General features: G+C 32.9%; 3 protein-coding genes across 6 annotated transcripts; 2 read left to right on the top strand and 1 right to left on the bottom strand.

Moving 5' to 3' along the window:
• The first annotated feature begins 302 nt into the window (after window positions 1–302).
• On the top strand, window positions 303–3,913 carry LOC114880049 (myotubularin-related protein 6). The gene is made up of 13 exons (XM_029195637.2): window positions 303–394; window positions 678–791; window positions 874–1,036; window positions 1,106–1,263; window positions 1,341–1,466; window positions 1,527–1,661; window positions 1,814–1,946; window positions 2,014–2,240; window positions 2,322–2,572; window positions 2,649–2,789; window positions 2,864–2,990; window positions 3,052–3,321; window positions 3,379–3,913. Exons 1-13 carry the CDS (start codon window positions 371–373, stop codon window positions 3,520–3,522), a joined length of 2,013 nt encoding a protein of 670 aa, XP_029051470.1. The 5' UTR covers window positions 303–370; the 3' UTR covers window positions 3,523–3,913.
• A 141-nt stretch (window positions 3,914–4,054) lies between these two features.
• Window positions 4,055–8,101, bottom strand: LOC114880050 (calnexin-like). 3 transcript variants are annotated; one of them, XM_029195640.2, is made up of 8 exons: window positions 7,672–8,101; window positions 7,286–7,544; window positions 6,918–7,213; window positions 6,184–6,843; window positions 5,967–6,107; window positions 5,713–5,838; window positions 4,840–5,046; window positions 4,055–4,764 (listed from the first exon to the last, which is right to left on the bottom strand). In XM_029195640.2, exons 2-8 carry the CDS (start codon window positions 7,533–7,535, stop codon window positions 4,708–4,710), a joined length of 1,737 nt encoding a protein of 578 aa, XP_029051473.2. In that variant the 5' UTR covers window positions 7,536–7,544; window positions 7,672–8,101; the 3' UTR covers window positions 4,055–4,707. The 3 variants fall into 3 exon arrangements, with proteins under 3 accessions (XP_029051473.2, XP_029051474.2, XP_029051475.2); XM_029195641.2 differs by lacking the exon at window positions 5,713–5,838 and adding an exon at window positions 5,279–5,401 and having other exon boundaries at window positions 7,672–8,100; XM_029195642.2 differs by lacking the exon at window positions 5,713–5,838.
• Window positions 8,102–8,559: 458 nt separating this feature from the next.
• LOC114880059 (B-box type zinc finger protein ncl-1-like) lies at window positions 8,560–17,791 on the top strand. 2 transcript variants are annotated; one of them, XM_029195655.2, is made up of 10 exons: window positions 8,560–8,825; window positions 9,252–10,063; window positions 10,184–10,515; window positions 10,598–10,802; window positions 10,875–11,373; window positions 11,450–11,617; window positions 11,710–11,963; window positions 12,033–12,390; window positions 12,462–12,694; window positions 12,839–17,791. In XM_029195655.2, exons 2-10 carry the CDS (start codon window positions 9,383–9,385, stop codon window positions 12,941–12,943), a joined length of 2,835 nt encoding a protein of 944 aa, XP_029051488.1. In that variant the 5' UTR covers window positions 8,560–8,825; window positions 9,252–9,382; the 3' UTR covers window positions 12,944–17,791. The 2 variants fall into 2 exon arrangements, with proteins under 2 accessions (XP_029051488.1, XP_029051489.1); XM_029195656.2 differs by lacking the exon at window positions 8,560–8,825 and adding an exon at window positions 9,013–9,103 and having other exon boundaries at window positions 12,839–13,191.
• The last annotated feature ends 283 nt before the right edge of the window (window positions 17,792–18,074 follow it).

Here is an 18,074-nt window from a genome sequence, read left to right as displayed (position 1 = left end):
TAACATAGGACCAGTCTTGTTTATTTTTGCAGCTCAGTGCCTTTTGATGCCTTTGCACACCTCTGCAAAACCATGCAAAACTTCTGATTATTTTTATGCTGCCACCTACAATGAACACATAAAAACATGAAAACTTTCAATGCTGTTCATCGATAACTATCACTGTCGTCAAATTATTCTTTTTCATACGAGTTTTATAACAAAATATTCAACAAATAATTATTTATCGAGGTGAAAATAATATTTTTTTTATCAAGTATTTAAGTTGAGCACCACGGATTTTAAGATAAGTCTGTGTCAGTGGTACCCAATTTATATACAAATTATCAGATGGTTGAGCAGGTGTAAACAATTGTGAATAGAGATCGAAATGGATCAAATAAAGATTCCAAAGGTATCAAAATAAACATCTATTTTATTTATTACAAAGCTCTCTCAGTATATACTATGATTTAAAACATCTGTCAATATGTTATTCCATACTTATTACGCATTATATATGTCAGTATTGATAAAAAGTTTTCCTTTATATCTCATATGTTTGCTTCAAAAGTTCATATCTTTCATAAAATATGTAAATTTATAATTTCTTTTTTTCATTCAGAAGAGTATGAAACATAAATAACTGTGTTGGGTTATGCTACCTGTCACTGTTACTTAAATATTTCTAATTTTAGGTGGAAAATGTAAGAATATTAGACAAGTACAGTAATAATCATTCTATTGGTACTCTCTATTTAACTGTAACGCATCTTATATTCACCGAACAAAGTGGAAAGAAAAAAATTTGGGTAAGAATAAGAGACAACTATAGCATAGCATTACAAGTTGTGATGTAAATTATATCAGATATTAACATATTCTATATTTCAGGTTTTATATACGCATATTTCAAACATAGAAAAACAACCATTAACTACAACAGGTTCTCCGTTGTGTATTAAATGTAAACATTTTTTTATTGTAACATTTGTTATTCCAAAAGAAAGAGATTGCCATGACATATATCTTACATTATCAAAATTATCTTGTCCAGGTAAATGCACAGATTCATTGATTTTGAATAATTGGTATGTTTAACATTCTACTTATATTGGGTTTCTAGCAAATATAGAGGACCTTTATTGTTTTAATTATCAAGCAAGTAAAGATACTTTACCACAGCATGCAGGATGGAATTTTTTTAATGTACAAAGTGAATTTCAAAGGCAGGGAGTCCCAAATGATGAATGGTCTTTGACATACTTAAACACAAATTATGAAGTACATAATATAATAATGATTATTATAAGATTTATAAATGTGTTTAAAGTTTATAACAATAATAATCATATTTTCAGCTTTGTGACACTTATCCAAAATATTTATATGTACCTAGCACGTGTGCTAATAGCACTTTAATAGGCAGTGCAAAGTTTAGAAGTAGAGGAAGATTACCAGTTTTAACATACTTGCACTCTAACAAGGTATAAATATTAAAAGGCAAGTTTAGAAGCATATGTGTTTATGAATTAAATATTTTGCAGGCTGCCATTTGTCGTTGCAGTCAACCTTTATCAGGATTCAGTGCAAGGTGTCCTGAGGATGAACAAATGATGTATAATATTTTACGTACAAACCTTAATTCAAAGTATATGTATGTTGTGGATACACGACCGCGCGTAAGTTTATAAACATCATCCAAGGTATTTTTGTAACTAATTTTGTTAAGTATTTTGTTAGTTCATCATTAATTTGATCAAACTGTTTTTCATATATTATGTATATACATATAAAACAGACTAAAAATTAATCCTCAATGTTGTTCATTTAGATCAATGCCTTTGCCAACAGGGCAGCAGGGAAAGGATATGAAAATGAAAACTTTTATGACAATATAAAGTTTCATTTCTTTGGTATTGAAAACATACATGTAATGAGAACCAGCTTAAATAAGCTGATAGAATGTACGTATTTTGTTGTCTTTAATATTATGCCTAAAATTATCATTTAAATGTAACAACTTTTATTTAGTACAAAGGACGACAACGATGTCTGCGTTTTTAAGCGGATTGGAAAGTAGTGGATGGTTAAAACACATACGATCCATATTGGAAACTGCTTGGTTTATTGCTAGAGCGGTTTCAAATGGCGTCAGTGTTGTAGTTCATTGTAGCGATGGATGGGATCGCACTGCCCAAGTATGTTCATTGAGCGCATTGTTGTTGGATCCATTTTATAGAACGATTCAAGGTTTCCAAGTAAGAAGTTGATTAGTGTTCTAAATGTTTTAACTTTCTACGAAGCTTGTATTTCTTGTTAAACGTATATTGATATTTTAGGCATTGATAGAAAAAGACTGGCTATCGTTTGGACATAAATTTAGCGACCGTTGTGGTCATATCAACTGTGATAGTAAAGAGTTAGCGCCAATATTTACGCAGTTTATCGATGCAACGTACCAATTATTACAACAGTATCCACACAAATTCCAATTTAATGAATTTTTTTTATTGACCCTTCATGATCATGTACACAGCTGTCAGCATGGTACTTTTATAGGAAATTCTGAAAAAGAAAGGCACCTTTTTAGGTACTGTTATAATGATTTAAACGGTTTTACATGATTCATGAAAAGGTATTATTTTGTTTATTTACAATTCTTTCAGAGTATCAGAGAGAACATATTCTCTATGGGGATATCTAGCAAACAATATGCATGAATATATAAACCCGCTTTATAAATGCAATCGTTTTAATAAAGAATCTAATTTTGTACTTCAACCTAAATTGGCACCGCACAGCATCGCGTAATATATATTTTTTATACTATCATTTTCATGTAGTAAAAAATTGCAAATTAACTAGTAATATAATTTTATAGTTTGTGGCGAGGGATGTATTTTAGATTTGAAAATGGTATTCATCCGAGAGAAACATACGAAGACTTTCTCTTAGTAATGCACGATCATACTAGTTGCTTAGAAGATCACGTCAAGCTTCTTCTAAAGGTGAAGATATAACTTAATCAATAACTTAACTGGTTCCTAATATTATTTGTAACCATTGTAGAGAGTTAGTTCTTTAAATTCAATAATGAATTTAAATAACGTTCAAAAGAAAGGCATACAAGGAAAAATGAAATTTGATAATAAATTTACTAAGGATCCGTTATCTGATACGATCATAGAAAATACAGCAAATCACGAGGAAAAGACGAAATCCAAATTAAAAATTGCTCAATTAGAAAATGAACTGAAGACGGTTTCTTTAGATTGGAAATTATTACGAAATATAGAGGAGTGCACATGTTCTACCACGTTTGACGCATTTAATAGAAAGGTAAGATTAAATGTAGCATAACTATGCTTTGAAAAATTGAAGGAAACATTTTTTTAGCATCACTGTTGGTCGTGCGGAGAAGTGCTGTGTACACGATGTATGGGTGCGCATACTGTTCTAGCTGGACACTTTTCACAACGTGCAGTACCTACTTGTAAGTCATGTATACAAAATTCCAGTATTCCTTCTGCTAGTCCCTAAGTTAATTCCTTCCGATGTTTATCTAACTTTGTGATCTGTACCTAAGATGTATACATACATATGACGTATAACGATTAGATAATGTATCATTAAGACACAGTTCAAGAAGTGTTAGTGAACTTAAAAAATTTACTCTGATGAAAATGAATAACCAAAGGCATGTCAATCTTAAATGAAAAGGATATACAAGTAGGAAAGTATTACAAATAAAAATACGACTTTATTTTAATGGTTCAATACAAATTGTATTATAATAGATATTCTTATAAAAAAATGCACAATCACTTTTAAAAAAAAAAAGACTGCTTTTATTTTATATTGTAAAATAATTCGTTCGTTTCCTTTGAAATTAAAGCCAAGTCTTTCAAAATAAAATTCTTTTTATATACAATAAGTAATTTGTTTTCGTGTAAACCTACATTGGTTTTAGTTAATATAATTGTGATTTTAGAAAAATATGAATTATAATTCTGTAACGTTAGTTCCGTACACTAAACAAACAAAAATGAGTTTGCTATGAAAGAAGAAAAGGTCTTCGTAAAGTATTAATTTAATTACTTTTTAAACAATTTCAAACTTAACATTTATAAATAATACAACTTTGTATACTACATAAAAGTATTTCATTCACATCGTACACTTTATTAACATAGTGGCAAAAGAATGAAACATTTAAGAAAGTCTATTACACTGAATAATATTATAATAAATACCTAATAAAACATTAACTAAATATCATAAGTTTCGTATAGATAATGTGTTTAAAATACCACGTGACATGATTCACGGAAGTTTAAACACACGATCATTCGTTTGTTGTATAGAAATTGTGAAGAAACTTATTCTATTATTCGTTTTTAATATACAATTAACAAAATTATGTTGCTACATATTATTAAGGCATAAACAGTTACACTGAACATCATTCTTACAAATTTTTGTGTAAGTATTTCATTCATACGTAAGAAACATGCTCGACGTGAAATCATTTGCATCAAGCTATGATGTAATGAAAACTTATGTTTCAGAACCAGATACCTATTAAAAAGTCTGGTTCCTGGTGATCATATTGCGTGTAATTAACACTGAAAAATCCTAATGTCCACAATGGCAAGTGTTAAGTGGAATGTGAATTTTACATAAATATCAGTAATATGAATTTCTTTCATTTAAGTTTAATAAACTCTATTCTTTATTCGGTTTTCTTCGTCGTGGTCCATCACCGCCCACTGCTGGCTTATCCTAAGATAGAAGCAAATTAATTATTTAAACGAATCGTCAAAATGTATTGCATTGATACATAAGAATTTTACTAACATTTTCTTCACTTTCAATCATTTCTTCAATTTCATTCTGCTTCCCTTCTTCTTCTCCTTCTCCTCCTCCTTCTTCTTCTCCTCCTCCTTCTTCTTCTCCTTCTGGTTCTTTAATAGGAGGTGAATTTTCGTTTTCTTCTTGTTTGGATTCAGTTTCTTCATTCACCTCTAAAGGTTGCTTATCTTCATCCTTTAAGTCATATTTGTCCTAAAAAGCCAGTTAAATAATTCTTATAATGATACTTAAAATCTTAAGTACCTTTAATAAGTCAGAAATTCATAAATAAAAATTAAGCAAGATATAGGTTTAATATTTGCCACTCGTTTAGTCAGTTTAAAATATAACTACAAATCATTGAATTAAAAATACTGTACGTGTTTGATTATTATTCTTCACGTAAAAAAAAAAAAAAAAAATAAGGGTTTGTGATTTATTATACCTGAGAAGCAAAGCAGCAACAATATATTACTAGCAGAATAGGTAAACCAGCAGCTATTATATATACAGCCCATATCCAAGGATGTTCCGCGGTAAATGTGCCAATCTGACGCCATATACTCCACTATGTAAAATAATTATAAAATTACAAGTTAACTTACATGTGAATTCCACAATTGTACAATTCACACTGCGCGCCTTTTATAATATATTGAAACACTCTTGAGTGTGTACATCCTGTAAAATCTGATACTGTAACTGGTATTACTACTGCTTTAATTTATAGCAAAGAAATATGTACATGGTATGATTAATAACACTCTACTAATTTGCAAATGGTCTATGCAAATGCATTACTGGTTTAAGCATCATACTGTTACGCTTATGTATCAATAATGCAAACAATTCGTATATTTGAATGACTATCAAATATACCTCACGAAGTCGTTTCAGTAGGTACCAAACATATAATACGACTGGTATCGCGCAATATAAGAAATATAGCGCCCACCAGCCTGGTTTATAATTTGTAGCTTTCAATATGCGACCCCATAAAGTTACCTATATGGTACAGTGAACATGAATCATAATTCTTCCAGTCGCACCACACTGCTTATTAAATCAGTCTTAAACAAACGTCCAAATAAATTTTATAATGAATCGTCGAACAGAAAAAGAAAATTACTTACGCTCTCTTCCGCAATTCTAGCACGACGTACTTCAAATGTTTCCTCTGCCCATTTTGCCGCTACTTCCTCGTCGTCCGTGATAAGAATATTGTCAAAGAAAATATCCGTGGACATAGACCAAAGTTCAAAACCAATAGCAAACTATAAAATGCAAACGTTTAATACTACATCTTGAGTTTAGAAGATATAAGCAACGTATAAAAAAAAAAAATCTTACAATAGGCATCATCCGGAATGGATGTTCATCATTAAAGTAATCAGGATTGTGTATCAGTCTAGGCTTCCATTTTCCCTTGTAATTAGGGTTGTTGATCAGGGGCGGCGACCATCTACCCTTGTATCGTGGATTTTTCTTCATCTTTTGTTTATACGGTCCACAGCCTGGCACATCTGCACATTTTGGATTTGGTATCTCAGGAGGTTCCCAATCCCCATCCATTTCGACATCCCAATCTTCGGGTTTAACGGAATCGGGATTAGGTATCATGGGTGGTTCGTCTTCGAGCCATCCCTTAGGCATAACGTCATCCTCGTCGACTATTTGTGCCGGGGCATCTTCGTCCCAGTCGTCTGGTTTAACAGCTGATAAATCGGCAATCTTTTCTCTATCATCCCAGTCTTCGGGTTGAACATCGGTAGGATCTTCAATTTCCAAAGGTGGATTAACAGGTGGAGTAAAGTCATCCAATAGAGAGCCAGAATTTACAACCTTATTATCAACTTTGATTTCAAAACTATTATCTGGTCGAACAATCAAAGTGTATAAATGAGGTTGTTTATCTTTGAAGAAATCTTCTAATCTTTCTCTTGGCTTCTTACAGTGTTTCTCTTCTATGGAACCATTCAGAGGATTTTTATGCCGGAAGATGAAATGCAGCTAGATAAAAGCAATGAGTTAGTCAATTTGTTGAATGATTCTGTAAGAGTGAAATTTGCTTTTATATTATACACCTTATGATCGTTTCCACACTTGTCAGGTCCAAACATTATAGTATAAGGAGTTTTATCATGAAACTTTTTTAAATCTTCATGCCCCTGGGCCAAAGTGAGTAACTTTAAATAAGCTCCACCACATTCTTGACCTTCTTGAAAGTTTACTTCGTACTGTACAACTAATGGCTTATCCTTAAGATAAAATGGTTCAGATAATTCAGCAGCTATAGCGGCGTGTCTAGCCTTGCTTTTAAGCACTAATCCTAGATCGCCCTCCTGTGCATGTTTTTTGGGCTCTTCTACAGACCAGATTCCTGTTTAAACGATACATATTATAGTTCTACTTTAAAGGTATGAATAAATATGCCAAATAATAGAATGCAAACCATCGTATTTAGCTATATCCTCGTCTATAGAATCTTTCTTTGCTTCTGACAACACCCATCTATTTTTAAACTTTTCTTCATCATTAAATGTCTCCACTAAATAAGAAGTCTCAACCAGTGGCACCTCTGGTGTTTTGTATACCGTTTCGGATCTTACATTTTCAACTATGTTATCGTTATCTTCATTAGCACTAATAATACTACACGCCAAGCACAAATATATAATTATGTTTGCTATAATTCTGGCCATTTCATATTCCTGAAAGTAGAGTAGAGCACGTTAAATGAATCAAATTTCTTATATCAAAAAATGAAAAGTTATTGCCTCTAAGGTATTATTTATTTATAGATATATATATTATGAGAGAAAGTGTAAATTTTCTTACCGGATTCAGTCGTTTAATCAATTTCTCAGTCGATGATAGAATAGAAAAAGCAAACTGTTCGAAGCTAGGTCGTGCGTTATTTAATTAAATAATAATATTAATTCAATTACACGTAAGAATATATGTGACTGTGCGTTCCAAAAAGTAGCGACAATGCCGGATACGAGGTAGGCTATGGAAAATAGTGTTCCGCTTAATTAAATTAATTGAATTATCTACAAAATCCCGCGACTTCTGACTAATCGAAACAGCAAAAGAAAAAAGGAAAGAAAACAGATTTCTTCTTATCAATCAATTTCTTCTTATATATCTGACAAAGAGCTTTTTTCATAGAAAAAAAATTAATCAACCTGATAATTTTTTCAATTCCTTTATTCTGGTATGCGATATGCACGTAACATACCGTTTCCCTTGAACATTGCACCATAAAATCACAATCAGTGATTCCTAAATTGTAATATGAAACTTTCTAGAATGGTACAAGTTTTATATTTTTCATTAGTTTTAGAAAAACAAAATTATAAATATGGAAGATTTACAAGAGATTCGCAATTGTTTAAAGAGTATATTAAACAATTTTATAGAAATGTATGGAAAAAAGAACTGAAATCATTTGGTTGCATCTTTTTATTTGAAGATGTTCTCGATGACAGAATCATAGATTTTGTAGTAGTAAATAACAAATGTTTCATTGATAATACAAATGTTGTTTGAAAAATGGTCATATCTTGTAATCTTTCATTTAGAAAATAGATCAATGTGACCATTCATAGTTCAGAACGGTAACATTTGATAGTTCGTCGAATAATTAGAAGATGTCGCTGCAGTCGTCGACTTGACGAAATTTGGGGGAGTTTTTTTGAGCCCTGATGCACGGGTCTATAAGTACACCATCATTATACTAATTGTTTGCAGGGCTCCTGCATTGGGGTCAACTCTTCTGGATTCGAATGATTTATTTCTTCGCTCTACATATGAAAAAGTTTGAAATATTTCCGATCGAAGTATCGATAACGATTGAAATTAAAACGATCGTTGTGTACAGTTACAAGGAAATCGGGAATTCGCGTGATCAATAATGTTTGTTAGTACACTCGATACGCAAGCCAAAACGTTGATCGTGTTCAAAACGGAAATTTAATACGAATTCAGTGGTAAGCATTTGAGAGTTAATGGAAACAGTGTAAATGTAAATAAAAAAAAAAAAATAGGAAATTAACATCGAATAAAGTTACGCGCGTACGATATCAAATAGATTAAGGATAATTTTTGTCCCCATACAAAAGAAAAAAAAAAAAAAAGAAAGAAAAAAAAGTAGAAAAAGCGAAGTTAGTTGTTGGTGCAGAACTGAATACACAAAACGGAAATTCAGTTGTCATAACGAACATTGCAGATTAATTCAATTTTTTCTGTGTGCATTGCAACACCCGAGGTATTATTTTGTGCACACCTATAAAATTAATCATTAGAAGTCAACTGTGAAACAGTGTTTTGTTTCGTGATCGCAATCGGTGCTGCGATGTCTTTGGCTCCCGTATTTCGTAATCTGAAAAATCTGTGGAACTTTTTCTTTTTTATAGGTATTCATCGTCTTGTTTGTTAGAGCGGAACGTTGAAGGAAAAACTTAAGTTCCATTATTTCTCGACACGAATTTACTAAAGATATTCGGAACAAGAATATAATCGCTCAAAAGAAAAGGGAGATCGCGGAATGGCATCATCTATGGTAGCTGTTCCATCCGGAGCAGCATCAGTTTCAGCTGGAACTGGTATTACACAGAACGAGGAGGTTGAACACGGAGACGTTTTCAGCGAGCGAAACATTAACAGCGTTAATGGCTGCAACGAAACTTCTAATCCTGGGGATGCTCTAGAAGAGATAAATTGTGGTACCGGCGAGTCCGGTGATCAAGAATGTGCTATTTGTATGAGCAAACTTTGTTCTCCACGAGTGCTTTCTTGTCTTCATGTGTTTTGCGAGGCTTGCCTGGACAAGCTTTTGATGGATGAGGCGGGCGACTCCAAGGTCAGCTCTGTTCTAATCTGTCCTCTATGTCAACAAGAAACTTCCATTAGTTCTAAGGGTGCCGCGTCATTGACGTGCGACTATGTTTTAACTAATATACTTGACATGTCTGCGATCGAGAACATGGCTGTACTCTGTACCTCGTGTAAAGCCAAAGAAAGCGCAGTTGCGCGTTGTTCGGACTGTGCCAACTTCTTATGCCCGAATTGCAACACTGCGCACCAGTTTATGCGCTGTTTTGAAAGTCACAAGGTAGTGGCTTTTGAAGATTTGAAGCAATCCAACGAAGCTATCCCGATACATAAACCTATTTTTTGCGAGTATCATCCTGCTGAAAATATGAAGTTTTACTGCTATACTTGTCAGGTAATTAGTATTATTTTTATTGAAACTGAGCCCATACATAGTATGGATTATTGTTATTATTATTGTGTCATTCATTATTTTTTTTTTTTTTTTTTTTTTTTTTTTTTTATTTTTCATCAGGAACCTATATGCAATGAATGTTTACTGGTTGAACACAAAGCTCCAGACCATCAGTATGAAAGATTGGTAGACGCAGAGCCGCGTCAAAAAGAAGAACTGATAAAGTTGATGAATGAAAGTAAAGCAAGGATCGCAGACTGTGACCAAATGTCTGCACAGTTAGAAAATGCACTTAGCGAACTACAAGCGCAACACGATCAGGCTAAAGATCTAATCGTAGAGACGTTTCAGAGTTATAAAGCTGTTTTAGAAAAATGTCGTGATAATGCCTTGGTTGAGCTTGAAAAGTTACATTCTGATAGAGAATTAGAAATAATGGACACGTTTCATAGGTCAGACGAGTGTTATTTATAAATATCAAAGAATACGTTAAATATTTTTTGTAATATACTAAAATACTCTTTGTTTACGCAGCGTTGAGAAAACTGTGGAGAAAATAGAAGATGCTTGTCGTTTTACCTCTAGACTTTTGGAGCATGGTGACGCTGTGGAGATCCTCGCACTTCGCCGTATCGTAGGAACACAGTTAATGAATTTAATAAAAAACACACCAAAGCCAAATGTTTCTTCTTCTATCGAATTTCAAACTGATTATATCCAGTTTGAGAAAACGGTAAAAGTATGTATGAAAAAAAAGATGGTATAAGTTTCAAATTAGCTGAAATCTTATATAAAATGGATATATTTTCAGGATGTATTTGGAAAATTTCATACTGAGAGGACACCGGTGACGAAATCTACTCCTGAACCAATCTCAACAGTACCAGGGGTTTCTACAACTCAGCAGATCGTTCATACTTCAATGGGCTGTCCGCGTTCAATTAGTACAAGATCTCCTATCTCTCTTCCCGCTTCCATGCAATCCTCGTTTGAAGGTGATCCATCGTTTGTTATACCCCCTACGTCCAGTCCTCAAAATATTCCTCCTCCACCACCTCCTGTATCCCTTCCTCCAGGTCCTATTCACGGCCTTACCAGTATTCAAGAGTACAATCTACAGCAGTTAGCCAGTTTAGCAGAAAAGGTTGAAATGGTTGGAGAGTCAAACGTAGTTGGACCTAGCTCAAATCCTAGCCCAACTCCACCGTTCACTTTAGCGGATTTGTTTGCTGGTGATCTGAGTTCCACCAGTCATGCAATTAATAACTTGCAAGCTCTTGCAAAATTAGGAAATTCTCTTGGCAATCAAGGTAAGAAAGCCGGGGTGACATTGATTTTGTTTTTTCTCCTCTCATAGACAGGATAATACTTTTGAATTATCAATAGATCTCGGAAACGCGACAATTAATGGTGGTAGTGGTCTAGTATTGGGTAGAGGTCCTTCCCCCGCGATTGTAGATACGCCAAATTTGGGTTTAACTGCCAACAGTCTTTTGAATGGAGGATTTCAATCTTTATCTTCCTCCACCTCGCCTATACTTTCACAGGGGGCTGGTAAGAAGATCGCCTTTATAATTTATAATTTATAATTTATAATTTATAATTTAATCTCCTTGCAGCTGATTCTATCTAAATGTTTGTTGTAGACGATTTAATCGGGGATTCGATGCATAATATGCCTGTAGTGGTAGGAGGAAATACTGTTGGCAATGTAACCGGTTCCGGATCTGGAAATTATGCTCATCCACGTTCAAATAACACAAAGTTAACACCCATGCACATTAGGTGTAAATTTGGGCAATTAGGTCCCAGCAAAGGTCAATTCAGCTCGCCTCATGGATTTTGTTTAAGCGCCGATGAGGATATTATTGTTGCTGACACAAATAATCATAGAATTCAGGTAATCAAGGCGAACCTGTAAAGAATAGGGATGAGTGAAAAGTATCTGTAATAAAATATTTCGTTTCAGATATTCGAAAAGACTGGTATTTTCAAATTCCAATTTGGTGTTCCTGGTAAAGAAGAGGGACAACTGTGGTATCCAAGAAAAGTCGCTGTGATGAGAAACAGCGGTAAATTTGTTGTTTGCGACCGTGGAAACGAACGATCTAGGATGCAGATATTTACGAAAAACGGTCACTTTATGAAAAAAATAGCAATTCGTTACATCGATATTGTAGCTGGCCTAGCTGTTACTAGCGAGGGCCACATTTTGGCTGTTGATAGTGTATCACCAACGGTGTTTGTAATCAGTGATACAGGAGACCTTTTAAGGTGGTTTGATTGCAGTGAATACATGAGGGAACCAAGTGATATTGCAATTAGTGGTGAGCAAACGATTCTTCTATAAATCGGTACAAAAGTAGGATTTAATTATATGAAGAATCGTGATTCACAGGTAAAGAATATTTTGTTTGCGACTTCAAAGGACATTGTGTTGTGGTGTTCAACGAAGAGGGCAAGTTTTTGCGTCGCATTGGCTGTGACAATGTAACAAACTTCCCGAATGGGATCGATATTAGCGATGCAGGAGATATATTAATAGGAGATTCGCATGGTAATCGTTTTCACGTGGCTGTTTTCTCAAGAGACGGTTCCTTGATTTCTGAATTTGAGTGTCCGTATGTCAAGGTAAATCTTAATATCATTGGGGAAACAGAGATGTGCTTTGATTTGTTTCCATTTTCCTGCTCTGTTATAATCTCGTTCTTCTTCTGTTGTTTCTTTTTTTTTTTTCTTTTTTTTAAGCTTGTACAATTATTAATTATTTAACAGGTATCTCGATGTTGTGGCTTGAAAATAACTTCCGAAGGGTATATCGTAACTTTGGCTAAAAATAATCACCACGTCCTCGTACTGAACACTCTTTACATATCATGAAGCGAGGAAGCAGACCAAACAAGTATGTCGTAATTTTCTTCAGCGAGTGGAACTTCCTTGTGGATCGCTCTGCTATCAACGAAGGACGAATCGATTAAATACTATACAACCAACAAACTAAATACGTGGCATCGAGTGCTTTGAGATTTGGGCCTATCGAAGTAATAGAAAAACAAGTGCAGCATGCAGCTTTTTAATAGTCTGTAAAAAGAAAACAAAAAACATATATATATACACACATATATAAATGCGTCCCTGTTTTATGAAAGTAACAACAATATTTGAAAGAAGAAAAAGGTGAACGTACGTCTCCGACCAAAAAACAGTATAAATAGTGATTTAGCGAGTTGCATTTGGTAAACTGCCAAGATAAATTTAAAAACAAAAAAAAAAAAAGAACGAAAACGAAGCAATAAAGGAAAGCAGCGACAGAAAGTCAACAACCGTGTCAACCATGAAATCGAATCGGATCACTACACACAGTGAGAAGAAACAAAAATGAAGATGGAAGAGAGGGGAAAGGAACTTACAGAACAATAGTTTTCCGTCACAATCGATTGATTCATCTTCGACTCGTCAGTATTTTAGGTATGTTTACAAATCAAATTATTCTAGTCTCTAATGAGCACTGTTTACACGTTGATTTTTATCCGTACTCGAAGCAACGTACATTTGCTTCATTTTTTTTTTTTTTTTTTTTTTTTTTTTTTTTGGTCCTTCGGTGGAACCAATAAGTATGTACACATAGGGAAGAAAGAAAAACCAATAATACGAATTCTTTCTTTCGTTACGTTACTTCGAGATATATTCGTAGACGCACTATGTTTCTAAGGTTTCGTTAAGAATCGTTAGGTAATCCAGTAAGCTCGTCAAGAAATGAGAGAGTATAATTAGGAAAATAGAAAAGGAGGTCCCTTTGCTTAATGCAAAAGGAAGAGAATTGTTGCATGCTGCGACACATAGTAGTACTTCCTGCTCTTATCATATCATATCTCTAAAGAAACGAATAAAGAAAGGAAACAGTACCCCTCGTTGTGGCAGGCACGAAGCTTAACATAGGAAAAGAAAAGAAAAACAAAAAAAAACAAAAACTGAAAAACACAAACTGGCGATTTTTCTCTGTGCATTTGGAAATTAGTAGTTCAAAAGGGGGCGGGAGAGGGAAAGAGATTATATGATGTAACGTTAATGCGAAAGGTATAGATTACAATACGTTGAAAAATCAAACATTTAAATGTCTTACAAAACGAGGAATCGTACACGACGTATATTCGAGGATAAATAAATAGAAAACAATTGTCTAGACTTGCCACTGATAATAGATCCTGTCTATGCATTGTTAAAAGAAAGAACAAAAAAATAATAGGCGAGACACATAATGGTTACAATATTTACTCAGGATGCTTTATTATGGTCCACCATATAAATACAATATATATGCGTGTGTGAATAATTGGTTCGTGGTGCTAGCGAATAATACATCCATACCATGTAAATGTATTTGTTATAAAAATTACAGAATCGTTCCGACATTTTACTATACTGTGGAACGGTCGTGTAATATATTATACAAGGTTCATAAGTAAATTATACCACCGGTATCATAGGAACAATACTTTATCTATATTTAAAAACAAAAATTAAAAAACAACGTACAGTTTGCTAAATAACTTCTATTTATGTATATATTAAACATGATCCATAAAGATGAAAAAAATCCACGTAAAACACATACATATATATATAGAAATACACATATTTTTTAGGGTTGTTTACATGATCAGCCTTAAGATTTAATTGAAATTATAAAAATGCAATGTGTATACAACATATAATACGGATATAATGGGCAGAGCTATACTGTGTTACATTACCTACAATAATGATTGAATGTGAATAACTATCTTGCCATACCAAATGTTAGAAAGCACATCCATATACATATTTCTATTTGAATAGCTTCAACAAATTTCATTTGCATACAGACAATTGGCTATGCTGAATAGAGAATTGGTCGTTATCGTAGATGGAACAACTGAGATAAGAGATGAGAGGAGAGAAAGAGTTAAACTATGGGGGAAACGTGAAAAAAAAATGCAGGAATAATAATAGAGGGTTACTCGAAAAAAAATTTGCGCATAAAATTTCTAGTAAGTTGCACGAAGCCTACATATGTACACCTAAGCTAATCAGTCGTAATCATCTTTTATTATATTATTAGAAGTTTTAATTTTATATATATTAAAAAAAAAAAAAGTAATTCTGAAGTATTTAATAGTCATGGTTAGCAGAGTTATATAAATAATGCCTGTGATAATAGTATCGTCAGGATAAGTTGTGTCCTTACAGAGTCTCTGATGTTGTTGCTAGGTAAATATGATTAGAGGTACCAATGAGATGCTGTTAGCAATGCCTTGTGGAAGGTGTATTTATGTTTAATGCACAATAACACCCGACACAATGCCATCAATGGTCTCTAGTGGTACATTGAATATAAGAATAAAAAAAAAAAGGAAAAAAAAAAGAAAATATTGAGAAAAAAAATTAAAGAGAATATGTTGCAAAAAATTTTGCCAGTCGTATTTAAAGAAGAAGAAGAAGAAGAAGAAAAAAAAATGAACTCATAGTGTAACGAATGGATGACCATTAATGAAGAGGGTCTTTTACCTCACAAAATTATTATATTACGCTCACCTTATATATACTTGAATATTTTAGTATAGATTTACTCTATTTACATATTTTTATCTGTGGAAGACTACTTGGCTAATTTAGGCCACTGTTGAAATTCACCCCTTATTTGCCTTGATGTTTAAATTACAATAATAATATAAAAAAAAAAAAGAAACGAGGATTACTTGTTACGTAAATGGTAATTGTGATAGATTTTTTGATGATTTTTACAATCTCAAAAGTCTTATTATCCTAATATGTATAGAATTATAATAGTCACTCTCTACATAAACTACATAAAAAAAAAGCTCTGCTTACATTGTTAAAAACTAATAATTATTAAATGACAAAAAAATAATGAATATATCACTCTATCGTAAGCAGTTTATGAGACAAGAGAAATACAGTCTATCGAATGATATATTCAGATATGTTCTATGTACTATACTTTTAACTAATCTAATGTTTTTATCGCAAAACAAAAACAAATCATAGTTTCCAAGGCCTTTTTTGGGTGCCACCTAAAAACTTCGACACGATTTCGGTTTCTCTAATCGTTTTTTGTATTCTTTTTCGATATTTATCTATATGCAGCTTGAAAGAAAAGAAAAACAAGGGGAAAGAAATTTACAAGAAATATATATTGTTTCTGCAATTTGCATCCAAGATGTCTCTGTAGCAATGATCAACAAATGTGTATTTTATTCTACTATATGACATTTGTAAAGTCCAGGATGTAACAGAGAATTCTTTGGGTTCTTACAAATTTCCCAGTGTTATTTATCGTTAGACCAAACGTTCAAAGAAAAATGGCGCGCTTAAGTCATGGCATTTTAAGAATTTAGCCGTGATGAAGTTTTACCTCAGATATAAATATCGGATTTTAATTTATTATCCATTCATCATCACATTTTTATTTCTCTTCACGTTATAACGCTTGGTCCATCGATCTTGTAACGCATAGTAGTCTGGTTACTTAAATTTTTATGGATCGAAAGCCCGCGAGAATGAGGGGAAAAAAATAGATTTGCGATATAAATTGCTGCAACCATAACAGAAAAACCGTGTCATGAAAGTGTACGAATGTATTGAGTTATAAAAAGCCGTTGTCTGCCAACCGTAAAGTTGACGAAGAACAGGAAATTTATATCGAGTAATAGAAAAAAAAAAACAGAAAACGCTTTTAAAGAATGAAAAAGAACCGACGATTCAAATCGAGAAATATGAATTAAAAAGAAACATGTTCCTGATTTCGAAGATCGTATCATATTTAAACACTACAATAAAGTAAAATAACTCGCGTGTTTTTTGCGAATATCGACGGGGGCATCTACGCATACAATTATATATATATATATAATATATCTATATACACACATACACACATGATATATAATATAATATATATATACATATACACGTTAACGATAAGATTTAAAAATGAAAAAAAGACGCAACATTAACTGAATTCTAGCCTACGGTTAATCATAGTCTTCCTAGAGTTCTGGAAAAGAGAAAAAAAAGAAAAAAAGGAAAAAGTTTATCTTTTTTCGATTACTAATTCTTTTTTCTTTTCTTTTCTTTTCTTTTTTTTTCTTTTTTTAAGTCATGGTTTTCCAGAAGCTGTGTCGTGGCCGATTACTAGCTAGAACAGAGCGTAATTAAATGAAACTTAGCCTCCCCCCAACGGTGTTTGTGCTAACAAGAATTGGCAAGTCGAACAGATTGGTTTAGATCTTTTATCGAACATGACTTATCCGTTATATAAAAATCCATTTAAAAGAAGGAGAACCATTCATACATATATCTTCTTTAGCGTCGGAACGGTACCCTGCACGATCGCTTCCCCGGGGAGAATAACGCGAGCGTCGAAAGGGTTCCATATAGACAGGGGCCTGTTACCCCTACCACTTTAATATTTATTTCATTTATCCATATTTCCTAATTATACATTAATTCCTAATTCTAAATTAAAATCTTTAAAATCAAGGGAAGCCTACTTTGCTCGGTATTGTATAACAAGAAAGGGAAAAAATAATAGAACAAGTTCGCAGAGGAATCGTATTTCATTAGTTTATTACGTAAAACAAGTGCGTTTCTTTGTTGCTTTTTTTCTCTTTATTTTTTCTTCTTTTTAATAGCATTTTTTCCATTGCTTTACTCGTTTCTTGTAAGTCATCATTTAAGTCATATTAATTTTACCTTTGTTGAGGCATTATATATGTGTTCTGTATCAAGATTAGGAAACACTTACTCTAATACAATTTGTGGTAGTGTTTTTTCTTCTTTTTTTTTTTTTTGCTGACACGAATTTATTGTTTGTTCTTCTGGATGTGTGCGTTTTTACCATTCATGACGATCATTCAATGACTAGGGAATATAGTTTCCGGTTCATTTTGTATTATTTACGCACTTTGTAGTGTTTTTCTTTTATGTTTATTTTTCTTCTTTCCCACAT

Source organism: Osmia bicornis, chromosome 16 (genome assembly GCF_907164935.1).
Source record: "Osmia bicornis bicornis chromosome 16, iOsmBic2.1, whole genome shotgun sequence".
In the NCBI taxonomy this organism is placed as follows: domain Eukaryota; kingdom Metazoa; phylum Arthropoda; class Insecta; order Hymenoptera; family Megachilidae; genus Osmia; species Osmia bicornis.
This window is presented reverse-complemented; position numbering and strand designations above follow the sequence as displayed.